Source organism: Phoxinus phoxinus, assembly GCF_949152265.1.
Source record: "Phoxinus phoxinus genome assembly, chromosome: 17".
Lineage (NCBI taxonomy): Eukaryota > Metazoa > Chordata > Actinopteri > Cypriniformes > Leuciscidae > Phoxinus > Phoxinus phoxinus.
The window spans coordinates 11,888,825-11,916,029 of NC_136892.1; the positions used below are offsets into that span (position 1 = coordinate 11,888,825).

The 27,205-nt window shown below is 36.4% G+C and overlaps 1 protein-coding gene across 1 annotated transcript; it reads right to left on the minus strand.

Moving 5' to 3' along the window:
- Positions 1-179: 179 nt before the first annotated feature.
- Positions 180-24,424, minus strand: map4k6 (mitogen-activated protein kinase kinase kinase kinase 6). Its single transcript, XM_079585594.1, has 32 exons — positions 24,122-24,424; positions 21,502-21,559; positions 19,331-19,421; positions 19,194-19,258; positions 18,808-18,863; positions 16,918-16,965; positions 16,670-16,712; positions 16,486-16,558; positions 15,435-15,566; positions 14,682-14,744; positions 14,525-14,606; positions 14,308-14,418; positions 12,939-13,014; positions 11,235-11,293; positions 10,800-10,846; positions 10,499-10,537; positions 9,671-9,704; positions 9,288-9,588; positions 5,564-5,682; positions 5,406-5,447; positions 5,231-5,315; positions 4,252-4,331; positions 3,920-3,980; positions 3,696-3,819; positions 2,678-2,736; positions 2,488-2,591; positions 2,226-2,400; positions 1,992-2,060; positions 1,163-1,249; positions 1,016-1,086; positions 876-931; positions 180-789 (listed from the first exon to the last, which is right to left on the minus strand). The coding sequence occupies exons 1-32, from the start codon at positions 24,212-24,214 to the stop codon at positions 702-704; spliced, it is 2,691 nt and encodes an 896-aa protein (XP_079441720.1). The 5' UTR covers positions 24,215-24,424; the 3' UTR covers positions 180-701.
- Positions 24,425-27,205: the final 2,781 nt, after the last annotated feature.

Below are 27,205 nucleotides of genomic sequence, written 5' to 3' on the forward strand. Positions count from 1 at the left end.
ACAGAAGAAAGAAACTCATACATGTTTGGAACAACATGAGGGTGAGTAAATGATGACACATTTTTCATTTTTGGTTAAACTATCCAACTAACTACTATGTAGAACTATGAACTAACATGAAGCAACTCAAAAACTGTATATATTGCAGTGCAAGTCACAAGAATACAACAACAGTAAATAAAGTATTCATCAATTTATCCGTGTTGGTTACTTTTATTTAATGTATTTCACAATTTGGGGTTCTGGTGGATTTTCCATGGCTTTCAAGTTTTACAAAATTCTATCAATACAACTGATTTACTGGCAAATGAAAGATGATTCTGAACCACAGCACCAAAACATGTCGAAATTATAACTGAGTTTTCCCAAAACAAGGAATACACCAAACTGTCTAACATTAAATAGAACATCTCATTTGTTTAGTCAGTGACCTATAAACAGCTTGTTCCACAAGTTATTTCAAACCTAGTGTAGGTCTAAAGGTCACTTTCTCCCATGGTTGAACCTCGTGCCTCCAAATCAGCTCCGATTCCCGAGTCTGGTCCTCAAAGGCTCCGGAGAACTGTGTGTGCATCACTCCATCATGTCTTCCTCTGTTCTTGGAGCTTTTCGGGCCTGATGACACGTCCCTTTTAGCGGAGAACCATCGACCTTTGTAGTGTTTCCAGCTTTTGCTGAACATTCTCAGTGTCTCAGTCCCATCAGTAGGTGCTTTCATGCCCCGTGAGTATGTACAGGTTGCTCATGGCAGACGGATCCTCCGTAGGAGTACTTTGCAGGATAATATCCCTGTGGTAACATTATATTATTAGTAAATTATTATAATTTTTTTCTATTACCAAACAATGTTGCTCAACCACAGTGTGAAAACATACCTAGTTGTTCCCAAAACCTGAAAAACTCGACTTCTGTCTGTGATCTCCTGGGTAACCTGAGATAAAAAAAGCATGATAGTTCATATTTCTTTCTCATACATCAGTGAATCCATCATTGTTGTTGTAGATGTCAGGTTTACCTCATTAGTTTGTAAACTCCTTCCTTTTAGACCATGTTTCCAGAAGGCAAGAACACTGTCCTGCAGGCAAACTTTAAAGACAGCCACATTAGCACCAGATGCAACAGAAGGAGGTAAACATGCTGGCTACAGTCTGACAGGACTTACCCAGCGTCTGAATGGAAAACTCAAAAGCGAGCTCAGAGGTCTTCTGATGGCTCGGACATGCCTGCAGATTCACGACCTTCACTGTGTCTGAAACAGAATGGATATGGTTCATTGGTTTGTAGGGGTGTAACAATATATCGTGTCACAATCTATATCGCGATACAAAAATGCAACAATATGCATCGTGGGTAGTGACAATATGTATCGTGTATAGTTTACCCAAAATAAAAATGACTGTGTGAGAAAAAAAATCAAGTTTTCAGAGTTTTAGTGTCAGTACTACATTAAACTGCTATATATAATGTTGAACATAATGTATAATAATGCAATCTGGGAATATTTGTGGGTCCCGATAATGCCAAATGTCTCATGTTACCAGTAAAAAGTGGCCTATACATTATTTTAAATATATCTAGTGAGTGACAGAGTGCAAGCATATTCGTCTAAAATAATGATTTCTTTTTAGCTTCAGAAACAAGAATATTTTTATTCTGGTGACACTATTGTCCTGTGCGTTGGGTTACCAGAACTAAGTCCATGCCTATTCATTTACACCCACAATGTAATATCAAATTTAGCATTTTAATCACCAGTACCTTTTTTGTTAACCTTTTACTATACGTCTAAGGGTATCACAATAATATCGTATCGTGAGTTCAGTATCGTGATATGTATCGATGATAAATATTGACAATAATGCACCAATAATGGAAGTCTATGGGGCAAGACACTGCACTGAAATAAATAAGGAATTTCAGAGTTTAAATTTAGATTGTGTGTGTGTGTGTGTGTGTGTGTGTGTATTTAAGTATTTGTTAGAGGCCATTACTTTCCAGTGCGATGAGAACCGTGTCCCTGTCGAGTTGAATCACTTGCTTGACCTCCAGAGACTCACCATCTGTGAAGTCACATAACTCCAGTCAAACATATAAAAACACACTACCAATGTCATTGTGGCAATGTAAGTCATGTATCTTATTGGAACGATTCTTTATATAAATAGTTTTTGTTGTTAAACAAACACGCAGTACAGTGACTTCACAGTATTTCGTGTGATCCACACCTGGCAGACTTTGTGGAGTGTCATCCAGGTGGATGATGTCAAAATGCATCTGTCCAGTGGTGTCTCTTTGGCTGGGACGGTTTCTCACCCCCACACAGACCTGTGGCAGCTCTTCCGTTTCCTGTACGAGCAGCTCAAAGATGGGCAGGGACTCTGGCAGAGCGAGAGCAACGTGCTGAGAGAAAGACAGAGACAGGAAAGTTATATTATAGTTATCTATATTATATTTTGCCAGCCATCGCTCTTATTTCTCATTTCTCACCTTGAGCTGCATGAACTTCTGCAGAGGTTCGTACCACATTAGAAGGATTAAACCAGATGGCACAGCGGCACACAGAAAGACGCTGTCAGTGTAGGGGTTTCGTACTAGAAGCAGAGAAATAAACATTAAGATGTACATGAAATGCTCAGAGAATGATTCACACACTCCTACAGAGGTCACTGGTCCTCACCCACGCTGCATCTTCTACAGCCCTTGGTGTCTGGGATCTTTACTGACATGGCGTACTTCCTGGAGGAAAGAAGAAGAGAATTACTGCCTAAATGAATAAAGTCTGAGAAATCTGAGAACGGCTAGCTCAATGGGACAATGACAATAGTTAGGGGTAAGGAGTTCATTGGGCAACCTTTTTATCCTTAATACAAGTTTGCTAAAAAAAATCCTTATTTCTTAAATGTAAAATACATTTTATTTGAAATAATATACATTTTATTTGAAATAAATGAAACCATATGCACGTTCAAAAGTCAATATTCAAAAAAGACACATCAAATTGATCAGTAAAGACATTTATAATGTAACACAATATTTGACCTTGAAAACGGAGTAAAATTGTTTCCAAAAAAATATTAAGCAGCACAACTGTTTTCAATATTGATAATAATAAGAAAAGTTTCACCAAATCAGCACATTAGAAACATTTCAAGGATCATATGGTAGGTCATATTCAAGGATGATTGATAATATTTCACAATATTACTGTTTTACTGTCTTTTTTCTCAAATAAATGCAGCCTGGGTGAGCAGAAGAGACATCTTGTAAAACAAATTAGTTTTATTTCACTGACCCCAAAACTTCACACTTTTGAATGGCAGTATATATATATATAATATGCACACCACACACACACACGCACGCACACAAATATCTAAATTTAAACAATATATATATTATATATACACACATTTTGACTAAAATATATATATATATATATTTTTTTTATAATTATGAAAAAAAAATCATTCAATTCAACAGTTATTATATTATTTAAATCTTATTGTAAGACCAGACCAACGGAAGGAAGAAGTTTAAATCTTACCTCTGTAAAATGATCATTTTAGGTTTTTAGTTTTGACCCAGTGTGTCTCTTTCGACCAATAATTGCGCATCATAATAACTCATGTAACCTCTTGAATGAACATCATATGGTCTTAAGCAATCACAGATAGATTGCCTGAACTGTGACAAACCTTGCGATTATCCTTGTGCTCAAGCGGTGTGCGTTAATGGCCAGATGCCCCTGTCTACGCTGCATATTTCGGCGGTACTCAAAAAGTGCCGGCAGACTATGAGAAGTCAACTGTGAGGACTTTCCTGTGGACAGAGGAGAGCAGGGAACCAGTCAGACATTTCATGAAGACATCAGATCTTTATAGTAGACTGAATAAGGTCATATTATTAACGCTGGACACACCTGAGACGGACATAAGAACATTGTTCATCACGTACAACCAACTGCACCTCTGAGGAAGCAACTGGAAAAGAAACAAAATATTACACACTCTTTCATGGGATATTTGCTCTAGTAAATTATGGAAGCTTGTTTCCAACTCAGAATTAAAATAATTAAATAAAAAGGCAACTATAGTATTATGTATCTTTGTAATGTTCTTGTAATGGTGCCTTTATATTGGTGTTTCAATTGTGTCTTATTTTGAGCTTTTTCTTTCTTAAATATTTTTTTTACTCTAAGTTGGAAACACTTTAAGCATCTTCAAGTTAACAGAGTAAACAAAGATAATCTACCTTCTCCATACTGTCCTCATGGAGCTCGTTGAGGTTGAGGGTGTAGATGCCCTCCTCAGCACCCAGCATAAGGTATTGATCTATGGGTGAATATCAACAGACAGAAACCTTCACAAGTATGTCCACAAGTATGTCTTGACTGAAACAGTGTTGTTAATGTTAGGTAAATCTATTAAAAATGTTTTTGATCATTTAAATGAAGCTCAAATAAAAGTATTCAACAAAAAACGTTAAATTAAATATGTTGCCTTCCCAAGTAACCGTGATAAATAAGGCCGCATTTACATTACATGGTTCAAGTGACCCAATTCCGATTTGTTTCCTCCCATGTGGCACAGATCGTGGATATGACCCATGAACGCGTAAGCAGGAAAAAAGCACACGGATTCCGATATTCTCAGATTTCAGGCTTCATTCATATGTGCATTTGCATCTGGCATGTAATTGGACAGATCGGATATTCCCCAGTCAATGCGAGTCGTACGTTGTTGAAAAAGCGATGGTGGCCAATGACGTCAACGGCGATCACATGACTCTTTTCAATGGTGCAATGGAGGACGAAGGCTCAACCCAATGTTTTGCTGACCTTTAAAGATGGTGTGGAAAGCAAAAGCTTGCATTATCATGTCATCTGCGTCCATTGCAAATCGCACCATTTTAACTTCCTTTTTGGCCTAGGCTTTTTCTGGTCAGTAAGTCTACCTTGGGTTGTTTCGCCATGTACATGCATATGTGGGATGTGGGTCACGTTTAAAAGAAAGTCATCAAAAAATCCGATATAGTCATCAATTGGGCATCAACACCTGCAGTGTAAATGCGGCCTGAATTTAAGTCTAAGTACTAAGACTTGGTTTCACAGACAGGGCTTAGACTAAGCCAGGATTAGGCCTGACAGTTGACTCTAGCCATTGACTTCCACAATAAGTTTTTTTCTTCCCTATTGTGATGTATAAATAGTTACTGCTAACTCTGGCCTTACCTCTGGTCTTTGGCAGAACCCATGTAACAGCACAGTGAGTCTTTAATGGACAGCCGTTGAATACTTTAGAGAAGCAAGCCCCCATCTGGAAGATAATTTATGATTCATTACAGAGCAATAAGAATCTAATTAAAACAAGCAATTGAATTAGAAGCGCATGATTCTCTGTACTTACGTGTACTTGTGGTGTAGGTGGCAGTCCATGGACAACGGCTGTCTGGAATCAATGACAACAGAATGAAGTGTGAGAGACCAATGAAATATTGATTTTCATCAAGTTGACCTATGTAGTATTTTCTTAACGTTTTGTTATGAGCCTCTTGATCTACTTACTGCGTCGTCTGGTTTCCTCCTGAGAGTGCTCCATTCTGGGGAGAGAGGGGGGTCAGGCGGGGGGAAATTATTCCTGGGTCCTCCTGGGTCTGGAGCGACAGAGCTCTCTGCTGTCAAACCTGTTCAACACAGCGGCTGCATCAGTGTTTGGCTTTTAGGCTGGCATTATTTGTGTTCCATAAACTATATTATTTTCTCTGGAGCGGCGTGGCCTGATGCTTCAAGATCCGGGATGAAAACCAAAAAGGCTGTAGGTTCAAACACTGTGAGTGCTACGCAGTTGCCAATGTGAGTTGAATCTAAAGCGTCCTGCCCCCTATGCTATAAATACCACCTGGCCAAAGCGACCGTTGAGACGTCACAGAGCAATATGGGTTGGAGAATTCAGTTGCTCAAACGCTCGAGTTATATTCCGTTTTCCAACTGTACGTTGGTTAAGAATGAAATGGCTAGAATTTATTCACACCTCTATTGAATCCAACGTATCATCAGTGCTCGGATTCGCATACGCATTGCAGTCTGTGAGGCAAACTAAACACAATTGGCTATTTGAAAAGGGGGAGGTGCCATTCAATATGTCCCGCCTTAGCTTCCTGTTTCAGTGGAAATTACATCAACGCATCATGCTGCGCGTTCCAACCAAGGCACTTCAGTGGGCCTTTAAGTGTGTTTCTATAGGTGTTGTGAGTGGTTTTAATTAAAGACCCTGATATACTTCAAGTGAAATCGAAGAAGAAACTGTGACGTCATTTAGAACAAAATTAGGCCAAAATAACATTCATTCTAAGTTTTTTATGGGAATTTCAATTGGCTTGCCAAAGCAAACTTTCCAGAAAAGGAACGAACTACCATTGGTCTGTAGCGATTACTTAATAGAGCATCACAGTCCCGCCCACAGCCGGTGCCGGAAGTAAGAATTCAATACAATTTCTCCATAGTCAGTTGGGGTATAAGCCATAAAAACGTAACCATACATGGTAGACTTAAAACCAGCTACGGCTATACTAAGTGATTGTATATGCTCATATAAACGCCAAAAGTTCATGGGGCACTAACCTTGTTTTGAGATAAATGCCTTTTATTCGCTATGTCTTGGATAAGTACTTCATTACCCACAATCCTAGGGCTGGGCGATATGGCCAAAAAAAAATATCACGATATTTTTTTTATATCAGTCGATATCGATAATTATCGATAAATGTCAAATCTTTATTTATTTCAAGTTTAAAGACAGATTTTTACTCCTAAGTGAAAGCTGTATAAACCAGAGCGTTGTGTTTTTAAACTACGCTTTATTGTCAGAACATATCATGACAAACACAAATCCGAGGTAGAACATTCAAACATTTGTCATTTTTCCTTAACAAAATAAATATCTTTATTTCAGTAGTATTAGCTTGAGTTAGGATGCAGATTTAACTATATACAATTTATGTTCATTAACAAAAACAGTAACATCTGTTAAAAAAAAGTAACAACATTATTTTTATTTGGTAAAATCTAATATTCTTTAGTTTTATTTAAATTAACCATTGGTCATCCAGCATCATGCATTTAGACCATGATAACCACAGATAAAATTTTAACTTTATGGTTCTATGGTATTTATGAAAACCAGTAGCCTAAATACATTATTAAAAACTGTAATTATATTCCATTAGTCCTTTAATACATTGTCTACATTAATAATATTATACAATTCAATATATATATATATATATATATATCCCACATTTCATGGTGCAGTTAATATTATTAGGCTAACGTTACAGTAAATCCGTGGTAAATGATGGGAATGTGTAGACGGAGAAGCTTCTGACTGTATCGTTGTGCACAGTGTTTCTGCTGTTTGTTAGCGCTGTTTCATCTGCCTTTAAACTGGTTTAAATCACTGAGACATTTGTGTTCTTCACTGAATTCAAGCGCTTCTCACTGGATCTAGTGACCGAGACCGATCAGAGTAAACGCGTCTGCTCTAGTGAACTCGCGCTGCGCTGCCGTTTGGACTTTGAGCCGAGCGGATAAACGGTCCGTGTGGCGCGCGCGGTTCAAATGAGATTCGTTCCGCTTTTGGCGCAAAAACATTATCGAACATTTATCGAACTCTTGATATCGTTTTATCGAGAAAAATTATATCGCGATAATTATCGTTATCGTTTTATCGCCCAGCCCTACACAATCCTGAACAATCCAACAATCCCACAGTGATGCATCTGATTGGTGGAAGTCGTGTAACTGTCTGGTTAAACCCCACGAAGGTCCGTGAAAAACAGAGCGTTGCCATGGAAGCAGGATTCTAACCGTAGAGACAGAACGGACTGTTTTCTTTAGCGGAAGCCATATAAATCGTTTTTAAATCAATAAATTCATTTTCAATTCATATTTTGTGTCAAATTATTGATTTATTCAAAAGGCTCTTTCGCGGTTGTGGCTTCAGTCGACTTCAGTGAGGCGCGGTGGTTTATGGGATGAGTAGTTCCTTCGCTCGGAAATGAAAATATGTACACAGTCTTGTACCTTTGACTTTTTTTGGATTTTAGTTTTTTCACTCGAAATGATATGTTGTATGCTTATGAGTTCAGCCATAGCTGGTTATCCTCAGACATGCTCTAAAACTCTCTAGATGCGGATTTTTCCAAAACGTCAATGGGAGAAATGAATGGGAAATTTACTTCCGGCACCAAAGCTCTCTCAGCTGTGGGCGGGACTGTGATGCTCTAGTAGGTGTGGTTCTGAGGCTCCGCCTTCTTTGACGTGGAAATCTTCTCCGGTGTGTTTCTTCTGATCAGTACATTGATGTCAGATGAGTAAAAACGTGAACACATTGGAGAGCTATTTTATAGTAGAAACTGAAGTTGTAATTCTAATCAAAAGAGACACTGAGACTGTCCTTTTATGTTAATACGGTAAAGCTGCTTGCTTTAAAGCAATCTTTTGTATAAAGTGCTATATAAATAAAAATGACGTGACTTGACTAGAGTGCCGAATTGCAGAGCTTGTGCAAACACATCCAGATTTCTATGATCAGATGCTTACTTAACCACTGTTTTCTCACCGCTGTTGATGTGTTTATTTTGTTATTGAAAGAAAATTGCGCAGCACATACTGTATTTACATATTAATCTAAATGTTCGGTAACAGTATATCGCTGCGCACGTATTTCGAATTCCCTTTTAGCCCTAAGAAAAGAACGAAAAAGACTTTGCCGTTAGTATATTGGGGCCTTAAAGGGTTAGTTCACCCAAATATTATCCCATAATTTACTCACACTCAAAGCCATCCTTAGGTGTATGTGACCCTCTTCTTTCATCCAAACACAATTAGAGTTATATTAAAAATATATACTGGCTCTTCCAAGCTTTATAATGGGAGTGAATGGTAAGTGAGATTTGGAAGCCCAAAAAAAGCACATTCATTCATCATAAAAGAAATCCATATGGCTCCAGGGGGTTAAAAAAGGCCTTCTGACGCAAAGCGATGCGACTTTGTAATACAAATATCCATATTTATAACTTTACAAACTATAATCACTAGCTTCCGCCGGAAGAGTAACCTCTGACCTAGCGTTTTCAGAACGGCGTGCAGCGGTCAAACACGTCCATTCTAGCGCATGTTACCATAGAAAAATAATGGAAAAGTAGCGAAGTGGGATGGAAAAATGCAATCTGTGTGAACGGCCCCAAAGTGTGACCATATGTACATACTCTTTGAATTGAAATCTCACCTTCAGTTGGTGTTGAACAGAGGGAACCCAGACTGCTGGAATGACTGAAGAAGGAGGAGTCTGTGAAGAGGGGGGAGTTTGTGAGGAGTGACAGGTCAGACAGCGTTGAACCAATCAGCAAAGCTGATTCGCTGAGTATGGCAGGGTTAGAGTCAGGGGCGGGGTTCTTCAGAGGGGTGGAGCCAATGAGAGGCGAGGAGAGGGAACAGAGAGCGGGAGATAATTTATCTTGATTGACAGGTGGGGGAGAAGAGACCACTCTCTTCACAGTCCCATATTTATCCTCTTCATCCAGTGAGTGCTGTGGATTAAACAGACACGAGTTATGTTATTCTACAAGATATTTGACTTTTACATACTACTTTTATTTCTTTGTTCCCTACCGCAGCTGAAGAGCCCCTCTTTATAGTCAAACTCCTGCAAAAGAGCAAGGGAAAATTTTACTTTTCATAATTGTGATTGCAAGTTATATTTCTTATGTTATTTAAAATAAAGAGATTGGAGGGTTGTAGATTTAATTTTAACTTTAGGGGGACAAACAGAACACTTTCTTTACACAACCGATTGCAGTACTGACTATTTGTTTTACCAAATAACTTTAACATTTTGTGCCAAAATTTAAGCTAACAAAAGTATTCTACACTACAAAAAAATAACCTAATTAGCATCTTTGTCTTCTTTTCCAATACAATATATAAACAGATGTTTAAAACATCATCAAAGGAAATTTCTCTGATAAGCAAAACTGTAAGTTATTAACAATAAGGTGACCAAATATTAAATAAATGTAATAATTATAATTCTCAGACTAGGGGGCATTATGGTTATAGACCTGGCTATTCTTTGTTTCGAAAGAAAGTACCTTTACTTCATTTTTTTATTTTTTTTATTCTTTAAAACTTTTATTGGATCAAATATTGTGTCTGCTTTCTGTTTTCTTTCAATAAAAAAAAGTTATATGTAAAAAATGTAACAGTAAAGTATCTTGAAGATGTGTATTTTGTATTTTTCCACATTATTATTATTATTTTTTTGCACAGATTTGCACTTTTTTTGAGAAACAACTCAAACAAGACAAAAATCTGATTAAGAATGTTTCTTGCAGTGTACCTTTATAATGATTTATAGTTTTCTATACTTTAGTTATAGTTTTTTTTTTAGTTTATAGATTTATAGTTTTGTCTGTGTCAAGACATAACAAGTCAGTTTACCTTTCCATCAAGGCCTCTTCCACACATTCTAACAAACTCCTGCAAAAGAAAACGTAAAATTTTTTTTGCTATTCTTAAAGCTTGTGCTTCTGAGAAGGATAAAGTCTTAGCTAAATTTAACAATATATTCATAACATTAGACTTTTATCAGTGATTGACAGATGTCAACCCCCTCAGCCAATCAATGTTTTTGCAAGACCTACATGCGTTAGCACATCAGACTCAACATTTACAACTATCACCATTACTTTAGACGAGTAAGAGTGATGAATATACACATATATATGTATATATAACCCACGGTGAGTCCTTGTCCTCACTGATAGAGCTCCAGTCATCACACGCCCCCTGATGAAGAACAAGAAACCAATCAGTAATTCAAAAAGCGTGTAAAGTACTTTTTTGCATATGACTGAAGCCTTATTTAAAGGGAAAGTTCATCCAAAAATGAAAATGTATCATCATTTACACACACCCTCATGTCATTTATTTCTTCCGTGTAACATAAATGTTTTCAAGTTTGGTGTTTTGCGTCCATTTTTTTATTGTATGGAAATGAGCGACAGATGACATTGTTCTAAACTTCTCCTTTTGTGTTCCCGTTATACAGGCTGGGAAACTATATCATGATGACTGAATTTTCATTTTTAGGTGAACTATCCCTTTAAATACAGTTCAAATTACTTGGATGCATTGGACAAAGTAATTCCAATTTCATTCAATTGTATAATCTCACCAGATCAGAACAGGGATCCATCTCCTTTCTCATTGGTGGCCCAAACTTCACTTGATCAACTGGAAAACAGAAAAAAGCGACGGTCTTGAGCCAAAACAGAATCACTGTATTCAACTGTATCATGCTTCCCCTTTCACATACAACCGTGTGGTAGGAGTAGAACGTGCCACTTTCTATAGTATTGTCTGCGTGACTTTCTAAACATGCAGATTTGGATGCTCACTCATGCATTCATGCACACAGACATGAACCTAAAGACACACTCGGAAACACACACGCGCACACAATACGTCCTTTCATAGCTCTAGAGTGGCTTCTCAGTTACAATAGCTGCTGTTGTCCACTTAGCCTTGGCTTGTGGCCGTGGCTTGCTGTAATCTACCAAACCACAACAATGACTCTCACTGACTAATGTCACATTCTTGTTCACTCCTGATTAGCCGGTTAGTACTTGTGAGGTGAGGTCATAACGGTCATATTACTCTACAGTTAACTTGAAGTTATAGGGGTAATATAAAGACAAAGCTTTTGAAATAAAAGAGACCTTATTCCTTGGTCCAAAAAAGACCAACTGAAAATGAGCTCCAAAAATGACATTTTTGAAACATTGATGATCGATTATGTTTACATGCCATGGTAGGGGCTGTTAATCGTTTCACATGTGAAGTGGGTGAGATTCTTAAAGGCACAATACCAAAAATGGTCACTTAAAGGGATAGTTCACCCAAAATGTTTTATTCTGTTACATTTCCAAACCCGTAAATGAAGATTTTTTTTTATGAAATCGGAGAGCTTTCTGTCCCTCCATTGACAATCCATGCAACTACCATTTTGTCGCTTCGAAAAGTTCATGAAGAGATTGTAAAATGAATCCATACGAATTGAGCAGTTTAGTCCAAATTCATATGGATTAGTTTTACGATCTCTCGATGAACTTTTCGAAGCGTCAAAGTGGTAGTTGCATAGCTGTCAATGGAAATACAGAAAGCTCTCAAATGTAATTAAAAAGATCTTCATTTGTGTTTGTAAGATTAAAGAAAGTCTTACGGGTTTGGATTGTCATAATGACAATTTTTTTCATTTTTGGGTGAACTAACCCTTTAAAGGGATGGTTTACCCAAATATGAAAATTATATCATCATTTACTCTCTAACCTCATGTCATTCCAAACACAAAAGAAGATATTTTAAAGAATGTTGGGAACCAAACAACATTGGAGCTCATTTACTTCAATTGTAAATGTCAAACAGAGACATTTCTCAAAATATCTTCTTTTATGTTTGACAGAAGACAGAAAGTCATACGGTTTTGGAATGACACGAGGGTAAATAAATGATTTAAAAGAACTTCCCTTTACTTCTAAGGGTCAGAGAGAGGGCAGAAAATGCTCATGAAAAACCAAATTACATTTTTGGTACAAGAAACTGTGATATTATAAGCAGACCTCAGGTATAAATATACAAAAAAAAATTTTAAAGTGTATGATATAACCCCATTAGTTTATAAAATGGTTGATTATTAACTGAAAGATTACACAAAAATCAACTATTGAATCAAAGTGAAGGCCTCTCTTTTAGATACTCAAAATGTGTTTTTTTTAACGAATGTAAACAGAAAAATGTTCTATCTGCAATCGGATGCAATAACATATTAACTAGTAAAACTAGTTGTTTTACTGTGTATTAGAGTATGAACAGGACTCACATTGCTCCTCAGACAGAGTTCTCTGAACAGGAAGTCTTGCTAGAGAATGAATCTTATCAGGTAAGACACTGCAAGTCTGTAAACACACACACAGACACACAAACTCTATAGCCACATAAAGACCTTTTACTTTACAGTAAACAAGCACTGTACAGAGAAGTAATGTTAAAGGACAAGTTCGGTATTTTATACTTAAAGCCCTGTTTTCAGATCGTTTCCGATGAAATAGAACGGTTAAGATTGAAATTTGGACACATGCTGCTGTCCCGAGATTTTTCAGTTTCTGTGGTAGCACATCAGTGTTACTTTAGTATCATTGATATACTATTATAGTTTAGAATTTTAATTGAATTTTAATCTGGTTTTCATTTTAAATTTAATTCAAGTTTTAGTCATTTTGTTTGTCATTTTTATTACTTTTAAAATATATATATAATTTTTTTTCTTGTTGTTGGAAGAATTAGTTTTAGTTTTATTAGTTTTGAATGGTTCCAGCCACTGAATAAAAAATAAAAAAGGTAATTTCAACTTTTTACACAATTCTGTCTTTTTTCTCTCTCTCAATTGCGTTGTTTATGTCTCACAATTCTTAGAAAAGAAGTCATTTTACATTTTTACAATTATGAGAAAAAAGTCAGAATTGTGAGATAAAAGTCACAATTATCTTTTCTTTTCTTTTTTTTCCCATGCCGGAAACAAGCTTCCATAGTTTGGATTATTTTAGTATTTTAATTTAAACTAAATGAAAATGAGAAAAGAAGCCTTACTAGTTTAGGTTTATATTTAGAAAAAAAGTAAGTCAATGTTTATTTTATTTCAAGAAATAATTTTTTTTTTTAGTTTTAGTTAACAATAATAACCCTGTGTAGAGCTCATTATTACACATTAATTTGATTATTTCCTATTTAATAATAATTATTTTAACATCACAATATAAACTTTTAAAATATTAAATTTTTTACAAAATGGGTTCATTCTTTATTTTTTATGTGATCTTTTTACAGGTTTTTTCCCTTCATTTTGATGTCAAGATAGTTGTATCGCCCTGACATTTCTAACTTGATGCTCCTCAAAAGTAATTTCAAAAGCGCTTTCAAGTCATTTAATGTATGAATTATTTTTTTTATGTATTTTTGAATTAATAGATCTGGACAAACTGAGCATTATGTCATTGACCCTGTTTGACTGTTCGAGCAAACGCAGCTTGATAAGCACGACAGTCACAGTGTTTACACATTTCAGTAATGGATCACTTATATTTCACTAGGATTGGAGAAAACACTGCATACTTCAGCTTTAATCTAAAAAGATCTGAAACAAACTGTTTCCCCATTTTAAAGGAAAATATAATTTATTGCCCTCCATTCACCTCCAGGTCGCTCTCATCCATAGTGTGTGTCTGTTGAAGATCAGGGTTATTGACTGTGTCCAGCAGCTCTATAACCAGGTTACGTGTGAGGAGCTGCGTTACAAAAGCATGCTGAAAAAGTAAAAAAAAAGGGTCATTCTAAGTAATAAAGCCAGTATCAGGAGGCCCTAATACAAAATAAAGATGATTTTTCAGCATAGTTTTGGTTAACAAGTACCTGTAGGAGCTTTTCTGCAGTCGGCCTTTTCCGAGGGTTCTTCGTGAGTGCCATTTTGATAAAGTTGTTTAATTCTGTGGACCTAATTATGCAAAATAAACTGATTTCGCAAACTGAATGAAATGCAAAGATGAGATGATACTTTTTTATTAAATACCATTTGTTCTTGTCCTTCAGTTTGGGAGGCTGAAAACTGCTCTTGGACATCAGCATCAGAGCTCTGAGGGCATAATAACAAAATAACTCAAAGGTCAAAGTCTGCGAAAAGTTCGACACAATCTCGTAGCAATTCATAAGTATGTTACATTTTGGCGAATTGGTGGCTAATTCGTGTGAATTCGTACAATTACAGATTTAGTATCAATTACAGACAAGTTACCCTATTTAAAATGTAATCAGTCGTGTTACTATTTCAATTGTCAACTTTTGATAACTTTTCAAAATTTCGAACAAATGTTTTTATTTATGCAAATTCCCAAAATAGCGCTGCAATTTCAGACCATAAACTAGTAACTAGTTACTAATGTATCTTACATTTTCTTACATGTTTACAATCTTACATGTTCATCCAATTCACATCATACGAATTCACGTGACATCATCACCTCGTTGGCTTGGAAAAGCTGCATCTTTTTTGTTTTGAGTTGTCTGCTAGACAATTTAACATTTTGCAGCATCAGGTGAAAACATTATTAATCATTGCTGTTTTTGTTGTTGGTTTTTTGGAATAGCAAGTTTCAAGTTTGCCAAAGGGGTCAAAGGTTCGGCTGGCTCAAACTGTGTAAACCGATTTGAAGTTAGCAAAACAGATGAAATCGCACCGTTAACATTGGGGATTGTGTGTGTGTGTGTGTGTGTGTGTGTGTGTGTGTGTGTGTGTGTGTGCGTGCGTGCGTGTGTGTGTTCAAACCTCATAGGGTGTAGGTCAAACATAGGCGGTTGTAGCTCTGCTAGTTCAATAGCTGTGATGCCCACCGCCCAGATATCACACAACTGGTTATAACCCCCTTTCCTTTCCACTGCCGCAACCTCTGGGGCCATCCTGAGAGAAAGTCATTAAAGTGATATATGAAAGAAGCAAAAAACAAATGAACCAGAAGCAATAGGATGGGATTTTTAACATGACTCATTATGTGATCAAACTGCTTTAAAATTGACTCAAAAGGGAATTAAATAATATACATAAATAAATCCAAGGTGAAAACTAGAATCCATTCTCTGAATTAAATTTAATTGGACAACAATGGACTACTATTTGAAATATTAAAAATACAAAAAAAAAGTATCACAGTTTACAAAAAAAAAAAAAAAAGCAGCAAGACTGTTTTCAGCTGTGATAGAAATAAGAAATGTTTCGGTAGCATTTTATTTTACAGTCCTGTTTATACTATGAACTTATTATAGTAATTATAATAACGGTGTAATACTAGGCATTAACCCTAAACCTAACCTCAACCCATGTAGTTATCTATTACATGTAAGTGAACATACTGTCAATTAAAATGTATACAATGTTTCTTGAGCAGCATAAATTAGAATGATTTCTGAATGATCATGTGACTGAAGACTGGAGTAATGATGCTGAAAATTCAGCTTTGCCATCACAAGAATAAATTACATTTTAAAATTAAAGGTGCAGTAAGTGATTATTGAAAGTGAATCAGACCGAGCAGCACAACAAACTTGTAGCCAATCAGCAGTAGGGGGCGTGTCCAATCATGATGGGGGAGGAAAGCAATGAAGGGAGGGGTGTGTTTGTTTGGGTTGTTTTCAAATATCAACAGTGTTCAACAATGATTCTCAGAAATCGCTTACTGACCCTTTAAAGTAGAAACAGTAAAAATTCACAATATTTCTGTTTTTACTGTACCTTTTACTAAAACAAATGCGGTCTTACCGACGTCAATCTTTTGAACACTAAAAAAAAGTGTTTACAAAAGTAGCATATCTCGATGACTCACCAGTACGGCGTCCCGATGAAGGACTTTCTCTTAGCAACAGATGCGTTGATCTCAGCTGCCACTCCAAAATCCGCTGTTAGACAGACAGAGGGGAGACAAAAGGCCATATTTTAGAGATTTATGGAGTATTAGTTCATATATGCATGTGTGTGTGTGTCTAAGACAGGGGTAAACCCAGACTGACCTAGTTTGACATCTCCTCGCTCTGTCAAAAGAATGTTGGCACCCTGTGGGCAACCAATAATGACACAATGAGCACATCCACGCTATCAAACCCAAGCTATCATTTAACATGCATCATTGTGCTATAGAGAGATATACAGATATACAGACAGACTCATATACAGATAATGAACTCTACTAACGTTTATCAAACACACTGCATGGCAACATGGTCATAGGCAATAATGGCTTATTGATTTGTGAAATTACTTTTATGTCTCTATGCATTTTTCCCGCATGATGGAGATGATGCAGTCCCTGTAAACAAATAGAAAACAATTGTGGAAAAATACAGCATAAATGAGCTTAGTTTCATTTTTACTAACCTTTAACCCTGATTAGTAATTAATCCTGGGTAGAAAGTGTTGAAATTTCACTTTTATTTGCATATTTAGAGGAATGTTTTGAAATTGAAGTAGCATTGAGTAGAATAGAGTAGAGTAGCATTTAGTAGAATTTCACCCTATCTAATTTATAAATGTATTTTATTGTATCTCTTGTAATGTTATTGTGAATTATTCATTCATGCATGTTATTTTTTATTCTGACCTCATAATTTGTACTAAAAATGTTTCTTTCGGGGAAACGACAGACTTCGTCTGCTTAAACCCCGCCCCTTTCTTACCAATGACCTCAGGCTCGCAATCAGATACTTTATTTAGATTTTCTCCAAATAAACAGAATACATCATACAATTACAGATACCATTGACTGATAACATGTACTTATAACCCTTAATATGTATATGACTTTCATGTTTCTTGTTAATAAATAGGTCCATGCAACAAGTAGGCTCGCAATAAGATCTTTCTCTGTCCAATAAACAACCGATGGATACAACCTCATCCCCGCCCTACATTTTTTCCGATAATCGGTTTTACGCGGCTTTATGTCACATTTCGGAGGAAATATCTGTCCCTACTTCAGTTACATTGCAACTTTAATATTAAGCCCGACACAAATAAGACTAGGGATGCATGATACATCGGCCACCATATCGGTGTCGGCCAATATATGTTCATTTTTACTGTTATCGCTATCGGCCCAATAGAAATTGGCCGATATATTAAATATATATATTATATATTAATATATTAAAGATATTATATATTATATTAAATATATATTATATATTAAAGCCGATAAATAATGGATTATTTCCTTCAGCTGAGACACTTCAGATGCGCACTGTTCACCATGATGGTTTTGAATTGCTTGAAATATGATTGGAATCACATCAAAAAGAGAAGGGCAACATGTGCAGCTTAAGTGGAATTTTTTTTTTCTTCTGATTCATCTGCCAATATATCGGTTATCAGCTTTCAAATATAAAGAATTATCGGTTATCGGTTATAGGTTATCGGTATCGGCCAAAATGTTCATATCGGTACATCCCTAAATAAGACCAATTACCAATAAATGGCTGATATAAAAATGATATTCTATTTTTTTGTTGAAATAAAATAAAACAGTAAAAGCTACACATCGTAAAAAGCTCAATTTAGACATCATAACATTATAATGTACAGTATAAAAAATATTATTGATTATTATAATCAGATCATATTTGATATCCCTATTTATATATATTAATTTATATCCCTACATATTTAATAATAAGTTAATAGCAATGGTTGGGCAAGTGTAGCATTCAATAGGCATGCAACTGGTTTAGAAATGTCTCTACATAATCGCTTTAATTGATGCAACGGCCATCACTGTTTGATGTCTTTAAATGCTGAAACTAAACATGCATGTGGAAGTTTCTGTGACTGTACAAAGCGCATTAATATCTAGCATTGTTTAGTTTATTGTTTAGATTGATTGTCTGTTGCTAAATAACTCACCGCCAAATTCAAGCACCGTATTGTTTAAACATGTCTCTGCTATTTATGTTTTGCGTTGCTTTCAATATTGCTGCAGTGTTAAAAGTTTGAAACATTGTCTGATGCAGGGTTAAAAGTGGATTAAAAGAGTTAAGAATAGTGTGAAATGCAATAGTGTGAAGACAACCACAAATAACCTAATGCCAAGACAGATCATTAAAAACATACACTGTGCACATGAACATAAGTGATGAAAACTTGAATGCATGCTCACCTGAAGCGTCTCTCTGCTCACATAAGCTATCTGTCTCTCTTTCAGAGGACCAGTGACTGCAGAAACACAATGGCCTTATTCAGACTGATACAATTACCATATTATGAGCATTAATCCTCTTTCAGGCAATATAAATAACAACAGAAACCACTGCAGACGGAATGAGCCTTCATTCAAATACGGAAACAACATACAGCAAAGCTTGCTTATGAAACCATTAAACATTACCACTTCAGCTTTTTTATCCAATCATTTAAAATACAAAATCATTGATAGATTAATCGATTATCAAACTATTTGCAGCGCTAATAATGTCCTAGAACATCTATATGCAGTAACTGGAGTTATATGCATTCATTAGATAGATGTCAGTCTTTGAACTGTACCATGGTAAATGTCCTGCAATGATCCTCCTCCACAGAATTCCATGCAGATCCATAGCTTGTTATTTCTGTGGAATATGAAGAAGTTCATTGTTAGATTTACTTCAGTTTCCTATTTGTTCGTTTCCTGCGGGACTAACCTGAGGTAGCTGCCGAAATAGGCGACAATGTTTTTGTGAGTGCAATCCTTCATCATGGTTATCTCATGTTGAATGCTTGAGATGTCATCACCTGACAGAAAAAGAAAAAGAGGACTTGTCTGTAATCTTGTATGACTCTGCTTTGCTATCATGTTTTCAACATTCTGCCTCCAAAAAACGGGGGGGATTTACCAGGATTAAAAGATTGATCTGAAATTCAGATGCTGCGGTGAGTAATTCAGTTCAAATTTAATTTACAACCATAATACATGGATCTCAAAAGATATATTAAAATAGTAAAAGTCGCAGCTTCTGGCCTTTCTAATCCTGTTCAGTTTTACATTCTAAATGTGTGTTAATGTGTTGATCTTCAGTTCGGACGCTCAAAACAAAAAGCAACAAAGAATCAATGTAATATGTAATGTGAAGATAATAAGTGTCGCACAATAACTGTAGGTAACGATTAAAAGATATCTGAGATGTTTACTTGACTTAAAGGGTCAGTCCCTTGTAGTCCTTGTAGAATTTACCTTGTAATGTAAATTCTGTCATTGATTATTCACCCTCTTGTCGTTCCAAACCCGCAAGACTTTCGTTCATCTTCAGAACACAAAAGAAGATATTTTTGATGAAATCTGAGAGCTTTCTATCCCTCCATTGACACACATATGTATTACTGTAATGATGTCTTCTTTACTACCTTTCTGGGCCTTGAAAGTAGTAGTTGCGTAGCTGTCAATGGAGGGACAGAAAGCTCTCAGATTTCATCAAAAATATCTTCACTTGTGTTCTGAAGATGAATGGAAGTCTTACGGGTTTGGAACGACATAGTGTGAGTAATCAATAACAGAATACAATTTTTTGGGTGAACTAATCCTATAATTGACCCTTTGTTAAGCCCCGCACCTTTCCTAACTTTAGGTCACTCAGACAAGCGTCACAGAACAGGATTTCCATGATACATGAATTTTGGTGAAACTTGCTCATAAAGGGATAAAAATAGAACGAAAATGTTCAATATGTGTTTTAAAATTAAGTGCGACATAGCAAAGAACCTTTATCTGGCAAATTATTTTAACAGTCAACTGTTTAAACTTTTTATAACATTTCTACAATGCTTTCACAGTGGTATTAGTGACACTACAATGACCTGAATAAATGTGTAACTGTGATAAGGGAACTGGCAACAACGTTTTACTGTATTTTCGATTCCTTTCTGTAGTGCAGGGTTTCCCAAACTGGGGTTGATGAAGAGCTAATAGTCATAAATGTTTCCTGCTTTGAAAAGTTCATAAGGACATTGTAATGGATATGGATTGCTACGGAGCCACTAAAGGGATTTTTTAGCCACACAAAGATTATTTGGCAATGATTTTGCGTTCTCTCGCAAATGTTTTGTGTTATATTACGGAACGCAAAAAGCATTGACTTATTCTTTTTCACCACGTCATGTCCCCTAGGGGCTCCATAGATTACTTTTAATAGGTATTTTTTGGGTGAACTATCCCTTTAAATAGTCAAGGGGTATATGAAATAAATATTTTAGGTCAGAGGGGTTGGGTTGGAAAAAAAATTCGGGAATCCATGCTGTAGTGAATAGTTTAAAACTATTTCAACATAGTAGAAATTCCATACACTCTTAGAAGAAAAGGTTCTATATAGAACCTTAAAAGGTTCTATAGGCGCTTCATATTTGGAACCCCTAAAAGGTTCTATACAGAACCCAAGAAAGGGTTCTTTCTTGTCATTATAGAACCTTTTTAGCATAAAAGGTTCTTTGGAGTTGAGTAAAGAACCCTATGGTTCTATATAGAACCCCAATGAACCATTTTTTTCTAAGAGTGTAGAACCTTTTAGGGGTTCCAAATACGAAGCGCCTATAGAACCTTTTATGGTTCTATATAGAACCTTTTCTTCTACATTAGAAGAAAAAAAAGCAAATGTCAACAGTTGCTAAAGAAGTAATGAGTTTAAAGAAGGGTTTAGAAAAAGGACATTTTCCCATTGACTAAATAATTGCCTAGAATGTATATCATTTTGTTACATTTATTTACATTAGATTGACCACTCACATATCATCCACATCTACTGAAAAGGCCAAACCATAGTATACATCACTATATCAATTCAATGCAAAGGAGATCTATTGAGAAATAAAGTTTATGACCTACCAGGGTCCAGTTTGACCACTTTAATAGCGGCGATGACTGAAGTCTTAATGTTACGGGCCTATAAGGACAAAGAAACAAAGTTGGTGCTTTATGCAGATGAGTTTAATGTCATTGTGCTTCTACACATAAGCAATGCATGACATGTTGTCATCAAACCTTTGCATCAGTCAGTTTAAGACAAATTTCCTCCTAGTTCTTTTGTAAGGTCGCTTGTGTCAAGCCACCAAAACAACGGTTGTGTCATGTCACTTTCAAGCTTCTACATAGTTTTTTGTGGTTGCAGTGGATCATAAAAAGCCAGTGCACAAAAAACCACAAGTATTTTAATATGTTCACAAATACACACTACCTCTTTGACATTTGACTGGGTATCAGTTCCAGCTTTTAAAGGCCTTATAATATTTTAACATGAAAGAAATGTGATTGTCTCATTCACTACATCACAACAAGAACCAGACAGCTGATGGACCCGATTTACTTCCATAGAAGGAAAAATATATATACTATGGAAGTAAATGGGGTCCAAAAACTGTTTGGTAACCAACATTCTTCAAAATATCTTCTTTTGTGTTCAGCAGAATAAAGAAACTCATACGGAAACAACATGAGGGTGAGTATATGATGGCAGAATTTAACTATCCCTAAATGCGACAACAGCCAGTCAAAACATCTGCCACCACTGAAAACCATCATACGTTTTGTAAGGAACATTATGTGCCAGTGTGGTCTACGCAAGACAGAAAAATGAAGCTGCCTGCCAGTAACCATGGTAACCAGCAGCCAATAGTGGATCAGCAGACACTGGAAAGGTGAAGTAGAGATGAAAAAAAAAGTAGCAGCGCTCATTTCCTGTTTTCTTTCCTGCTGAACCCAATCACATCCTGTAATGTGACTTTCTCCGTTATCAAGGCCATGATTCATGTTTGTTCAGGCAGCGCGATATAAATGGACACTCAATTCCACCCAATTGGGGCACAAGGTCACTGAACTATTTAGCATGGCAAAAAGTGCATAAAGAGTTTGCAAATTTTTGTACTATTTGCTTCCTCATATGCACAAAGAAAATGTTTTTCACTGCCTGTTATTTCCGTTGCACACTATGCCACCATAACCAGTTCAATGCATAGAATAGAAAACATTACAGAGCCACATTGCTGAACACCAAAGTCAATGGGGTGTGAAAGTGTGTAACATGGTCAGACACTTAGTACACACACATCACTCATACTGTGAAATTGGTAGTTAATACTTTAACACATTAAGGGGACCGTTCACCCAAAAATTAATATGATGTCATAATTTAGGCTACTCATCTTCAAGTTGTTCCAAAGCTGAGTTTCTTTCTTCTGCTGAACACAAAAGAAGATATTTTGAAGAATGTTGGTAATCAAACAGTTTTTGGACCCCATTGACCTCCATAGTATGAAAAATGGAAGTCACTATGGAAGTCAATGGGGTCCAAAAACTTTTTGGTTACTGACATTCTTCAAAATATCTTCTTCTGCGTTCAGCAGAAGAAAGAAACTCATTGATGAACAACTTGAGGGTGAGTAAATGATGACACAATTTTCATTTTTGGATGAACTATTCCTTTAATGCACATGCATAATATAGTACAGTTATCATTTTCCAGTTCGAAAGCACAATATATGTGGTATCTGTCTCATGAGACTAACAGCAGATTGTCCAGCTAGAAAGTGTTTTGGAACATAAGAGTCAATTTGCAGATAGTCCATCTTGGACCAGCAACAAATCAGTTAGCATGTTCCAAAACACAGACCAGCTAGCTGTCATTTCACCGGTGACCGGCCATGAGTAACCCACTTCTAGCCAAAATAACCTTGAATTTGGTAACATGTCGTTTTTGCCAAAATAACTTGCGTGATGTGTGATATTACATGATGTAAGCAAAGTCAACAGTGATTACAAGGTGTTTGGTTTCATTTCGTTGACACATATAATTGATGACAAGTCTATTCTTGTGCCATGTTTAGACGTCTATTAAATCTGACTTTCACTGACAGCACAAATTTGCTTTGTTTTAGACTAGACGTCAGGATTGTGTTTGGACGTCTATTAGACGTCTTTTAAATGCAAAATTGCTTGCTGGGAGATTTTGTAGCAAGACATGATTGAAAAACGCATCCCTTTTACCATGGTTAACATACAGTAGTTTAGCCAAAATGCCATACAACTAACCCACCCAGCAAACATGGAACGTTCTCCGAACTTTGCAAGGTTCTCTTAAGGTTCGTTCAAAGTTATCTGGTCTTAGTCTTACTATTCTTAAAACTTTAGCACAAAAACATGCTTTATGTATTGTTCATGGCACGTTTTTTTTCCTGAAGTGATTAGTTGGACGTTTGTCTTATTTTTTTTAATGTGAATGTGGGAACGTAAGCAAAACGTTCTTAGAACATATTTTTGTTAGCTGGGAAATCTGTGGTAACTTGACATATTAGCCATTGCTGTAATGAGAAAGAAAGAAAGAAAGAAAGAAAGATCTGGTTTGTGAAATTTTGGTTATTGTATTTTTGCATCATATAGGCACAAACACAAGCCTTATTTGACGAACACGAAATGTTTACGGAAATCGTTTTTTTAGACACTTTTGTCCTACCTTGAACACATCTCCATATGTCCCGCTGCCTATGCGGTGTATCAGCTCATAGTCATCGCGCGGATCCGTGTGCGATACGCCGATCGCGTCCATAGCAGCGCGGCATTGGATTCGTTTTCTCACGGTAGGCTACTGAATCAAGAGCGGATGATGATACTCATCCAAATGCCACAAGCACCACTTCCTCAACATCCGCGTAACAAGTGCACTAGACTGAACATGGCAGCGATGACAAACGCATCTGCACGCTGAAGACAGGGGGCGTTTACAGACGCGTTCACAAGAGCGCAACAGGATGGCGCAGAACGCCTGCCTTTGAACAGGTTATAATAAACCAAATGAAACAATATGGATCATTCTGATCTGCTTTTTAATTAATTTAGAATGTTTAATTTAGATAATTTAGATTTTTTTTTTTACATTGTAGGCTATGGCTACTGAACTATATTTTTGTGAGATTTTATAGATTTGTACTCATTGTGTTTGGTTTAATTAAAAGGTGCTCGCTAATAGAAGAAAAATATCGCCCGTACCTCAAGCGTTCTTTTTAAAGAGAGTTCACCCAAAAAAGAAAATTCTGTCATCGGCTACTCGATCACCCTCAGTTGTTCCAAACATAAAGGCCTATGAATTTATTTATTCTGCTGAACACAAAAGACGATATTTAGATCTAAGTCAACGGGGCCCATAGCTAGATATTCTTCAAAATAGCATAACCTTCGTGTTCAGCAGTTCGAAGAAAAAATTCATACAGGTTTGGAACAACGTGATCATGATGGCAGAATTTTCGGTAGCACTTTATTTTACAGTCCTGTTCTGTTACCCATGTTTATTTTATTATCTTATTATAGTAAGAGTGGTTTGAGTGGTATATAGTTTGCAATAACTGCCAAATAACCACATGTGGTCAAATAGCCTGTAGTAGGCCTACTAACCCTGACCTGAACCTTCCCCTGGTAGGCTAAGTATACACGTCACGTAGGCTACTGTGAAATAAAGTAAAAATTTTGGGCGAACTATCCCTTAAAACGCAACGCAGTAAAAAAAATCACCTAAACGCGACGGTAACGCTCAAAAACGTCGTCATGCAGCGAGTTTAAACCTATTATTTATTTATTTTTTACAGTCTATGGTTTAAACACAAAGGCCAAAAGGGACTTATGCTACTTTTAGTTTTTCATTGGGCTGTAAGTAATAGCCTATTAGTTAGGCCTATATTATGCTTAATCTTATTATTATCTATATTGGACATAGACCAAATCTTTGACATAAAAAACATGGAAGGAGGAAAAAACAAGCGTAAATTTACATAATCAGCAAGCCTTAACATAATGGATGACAATTAGGTTATTTATGGATAATCAAATCATGTTATTTCTAACAAATATAAAATACTAATAATGCGAGTGTTGTTTGAAGCAGTTTAGTGCGCGAGTGCCACCTACAGGCGATGATTATTCGTGAGACTTGAACATTACTTGTGCTTTGAGAATGAACAGGAGTCCTGGAGAAGGACGCTCCATCTTTGCGTGAATAGGCCTATGGGACAAGAATGAAATAAATAAAGTTAGGAAAATTACTATTTTTAATGTTTTTGAAAGAAGTCTCTTATGCTCATCAATCCTGCATTTATTTAATTTAATAGCCTAAACATCAATATTATATTGTGAAATATTATTACAATTTAAGTTTTCTATTTTAATATAGCCTACTTTGAATATATAATTTATTTCCATGATGCAAAGCTGAATTTTCAGCACCATTACTTCAGTCTTCAGTGTCACATGATCCTTCAGAATTCATTCAAATATTCTTATTTATTATCAATGCTGGAAACAGTTGTGCTGCTTAATTTTATTTTATAACCTGTGATACTTTTTTTCAGGATTCTTTGATGAATAAAAAGTTAAAAGAAGAACAGCTTTTATTTAAAATAGAAATCTTTTGTAAGGGTTCAGTTCTTGGACCCCTCTACACCACATCACTGTGGCACATGGTTTCTCTTACCATATGCTGTTGACACACAGCTCTATACCTCTCATTTCAAGCAGCCCGTATCTCAAGCTGTCTGGCGGACATCTCGGCATTAATGAAGGAACATCGCCTGCAGCTCAACCTGGCAAAGACTGAGCTTCTCGTCCTCCCTGCCACTCCGTCTCTACAGCACGACTTCACTATCCAGCTAGATTCATCATCAATCACCCCATCAAGGGCAGTCAGAAATCTTGGAGTAATATTTGATGACCAGCTGACCACATTAGACAGCTCGATCATGCAGGTTTGCACTGAAGATCAGGCCTTTCCTAACTGAGCATGCAACACAACTTCTCGTGCAGGCCCTGGTCATTTCTTGACTACTGCAATGCTCTTCTGCTGGTCTTCCATCATGTGCAACTAAACCTCTACAAATGATCCAGAATGCTGCAGCCCGTCTTGTCTTCAACGAGCCCAAAAGGGCCCACGTCACTCCTCTGTTCGTCTCTCTGCACTGGCTACCACTCGCTGCTCGCATCAAGTTCAAGGCATTAAGGCTTGCTTACAGATCGACCACAGGCTCAGCTCCCTCCTACTTTCACTCGCTCCTACGAGTCTACATCCCTATGGGTCAATGAGCGACGGCTCGTGGTGCCATCACAGAGAGCCACAAAATCACTCTCCAGAGCATTCTCATTCACGGCTCCATGCTGAATGATCTCCCCTCCCTCGTCCGGAATGCAGAATCCCTGACACAACATTCAAAAGACAACTGAAAACTCATCTCTTCATGAGCACTTAACATAAAAAAATAAAAATAAAAATCTTTCCTTTTCCTTTAATCCTCCCTTGTCTGGCTTATGCTACTCCGAGCAATGCCTGAACTTTGTATTTTGAGCACTTCTTGCTGTTTTTTTTTTTTGCCTCTTCATGATGATTCGCTTAATTGCTTTAGTCCTCATTTGTAAGTCGCTTTTGATAAAAGTGTCTGCTAAATGACTAAATGTAAATGTACACTACCGTTCAAAAAATTTGGGGTCAGTAATTTTTTTAAGAAATTAATACTTTTATTCAGCAAAATTGTTTTAAATTGATAAAAAGGGATTCATA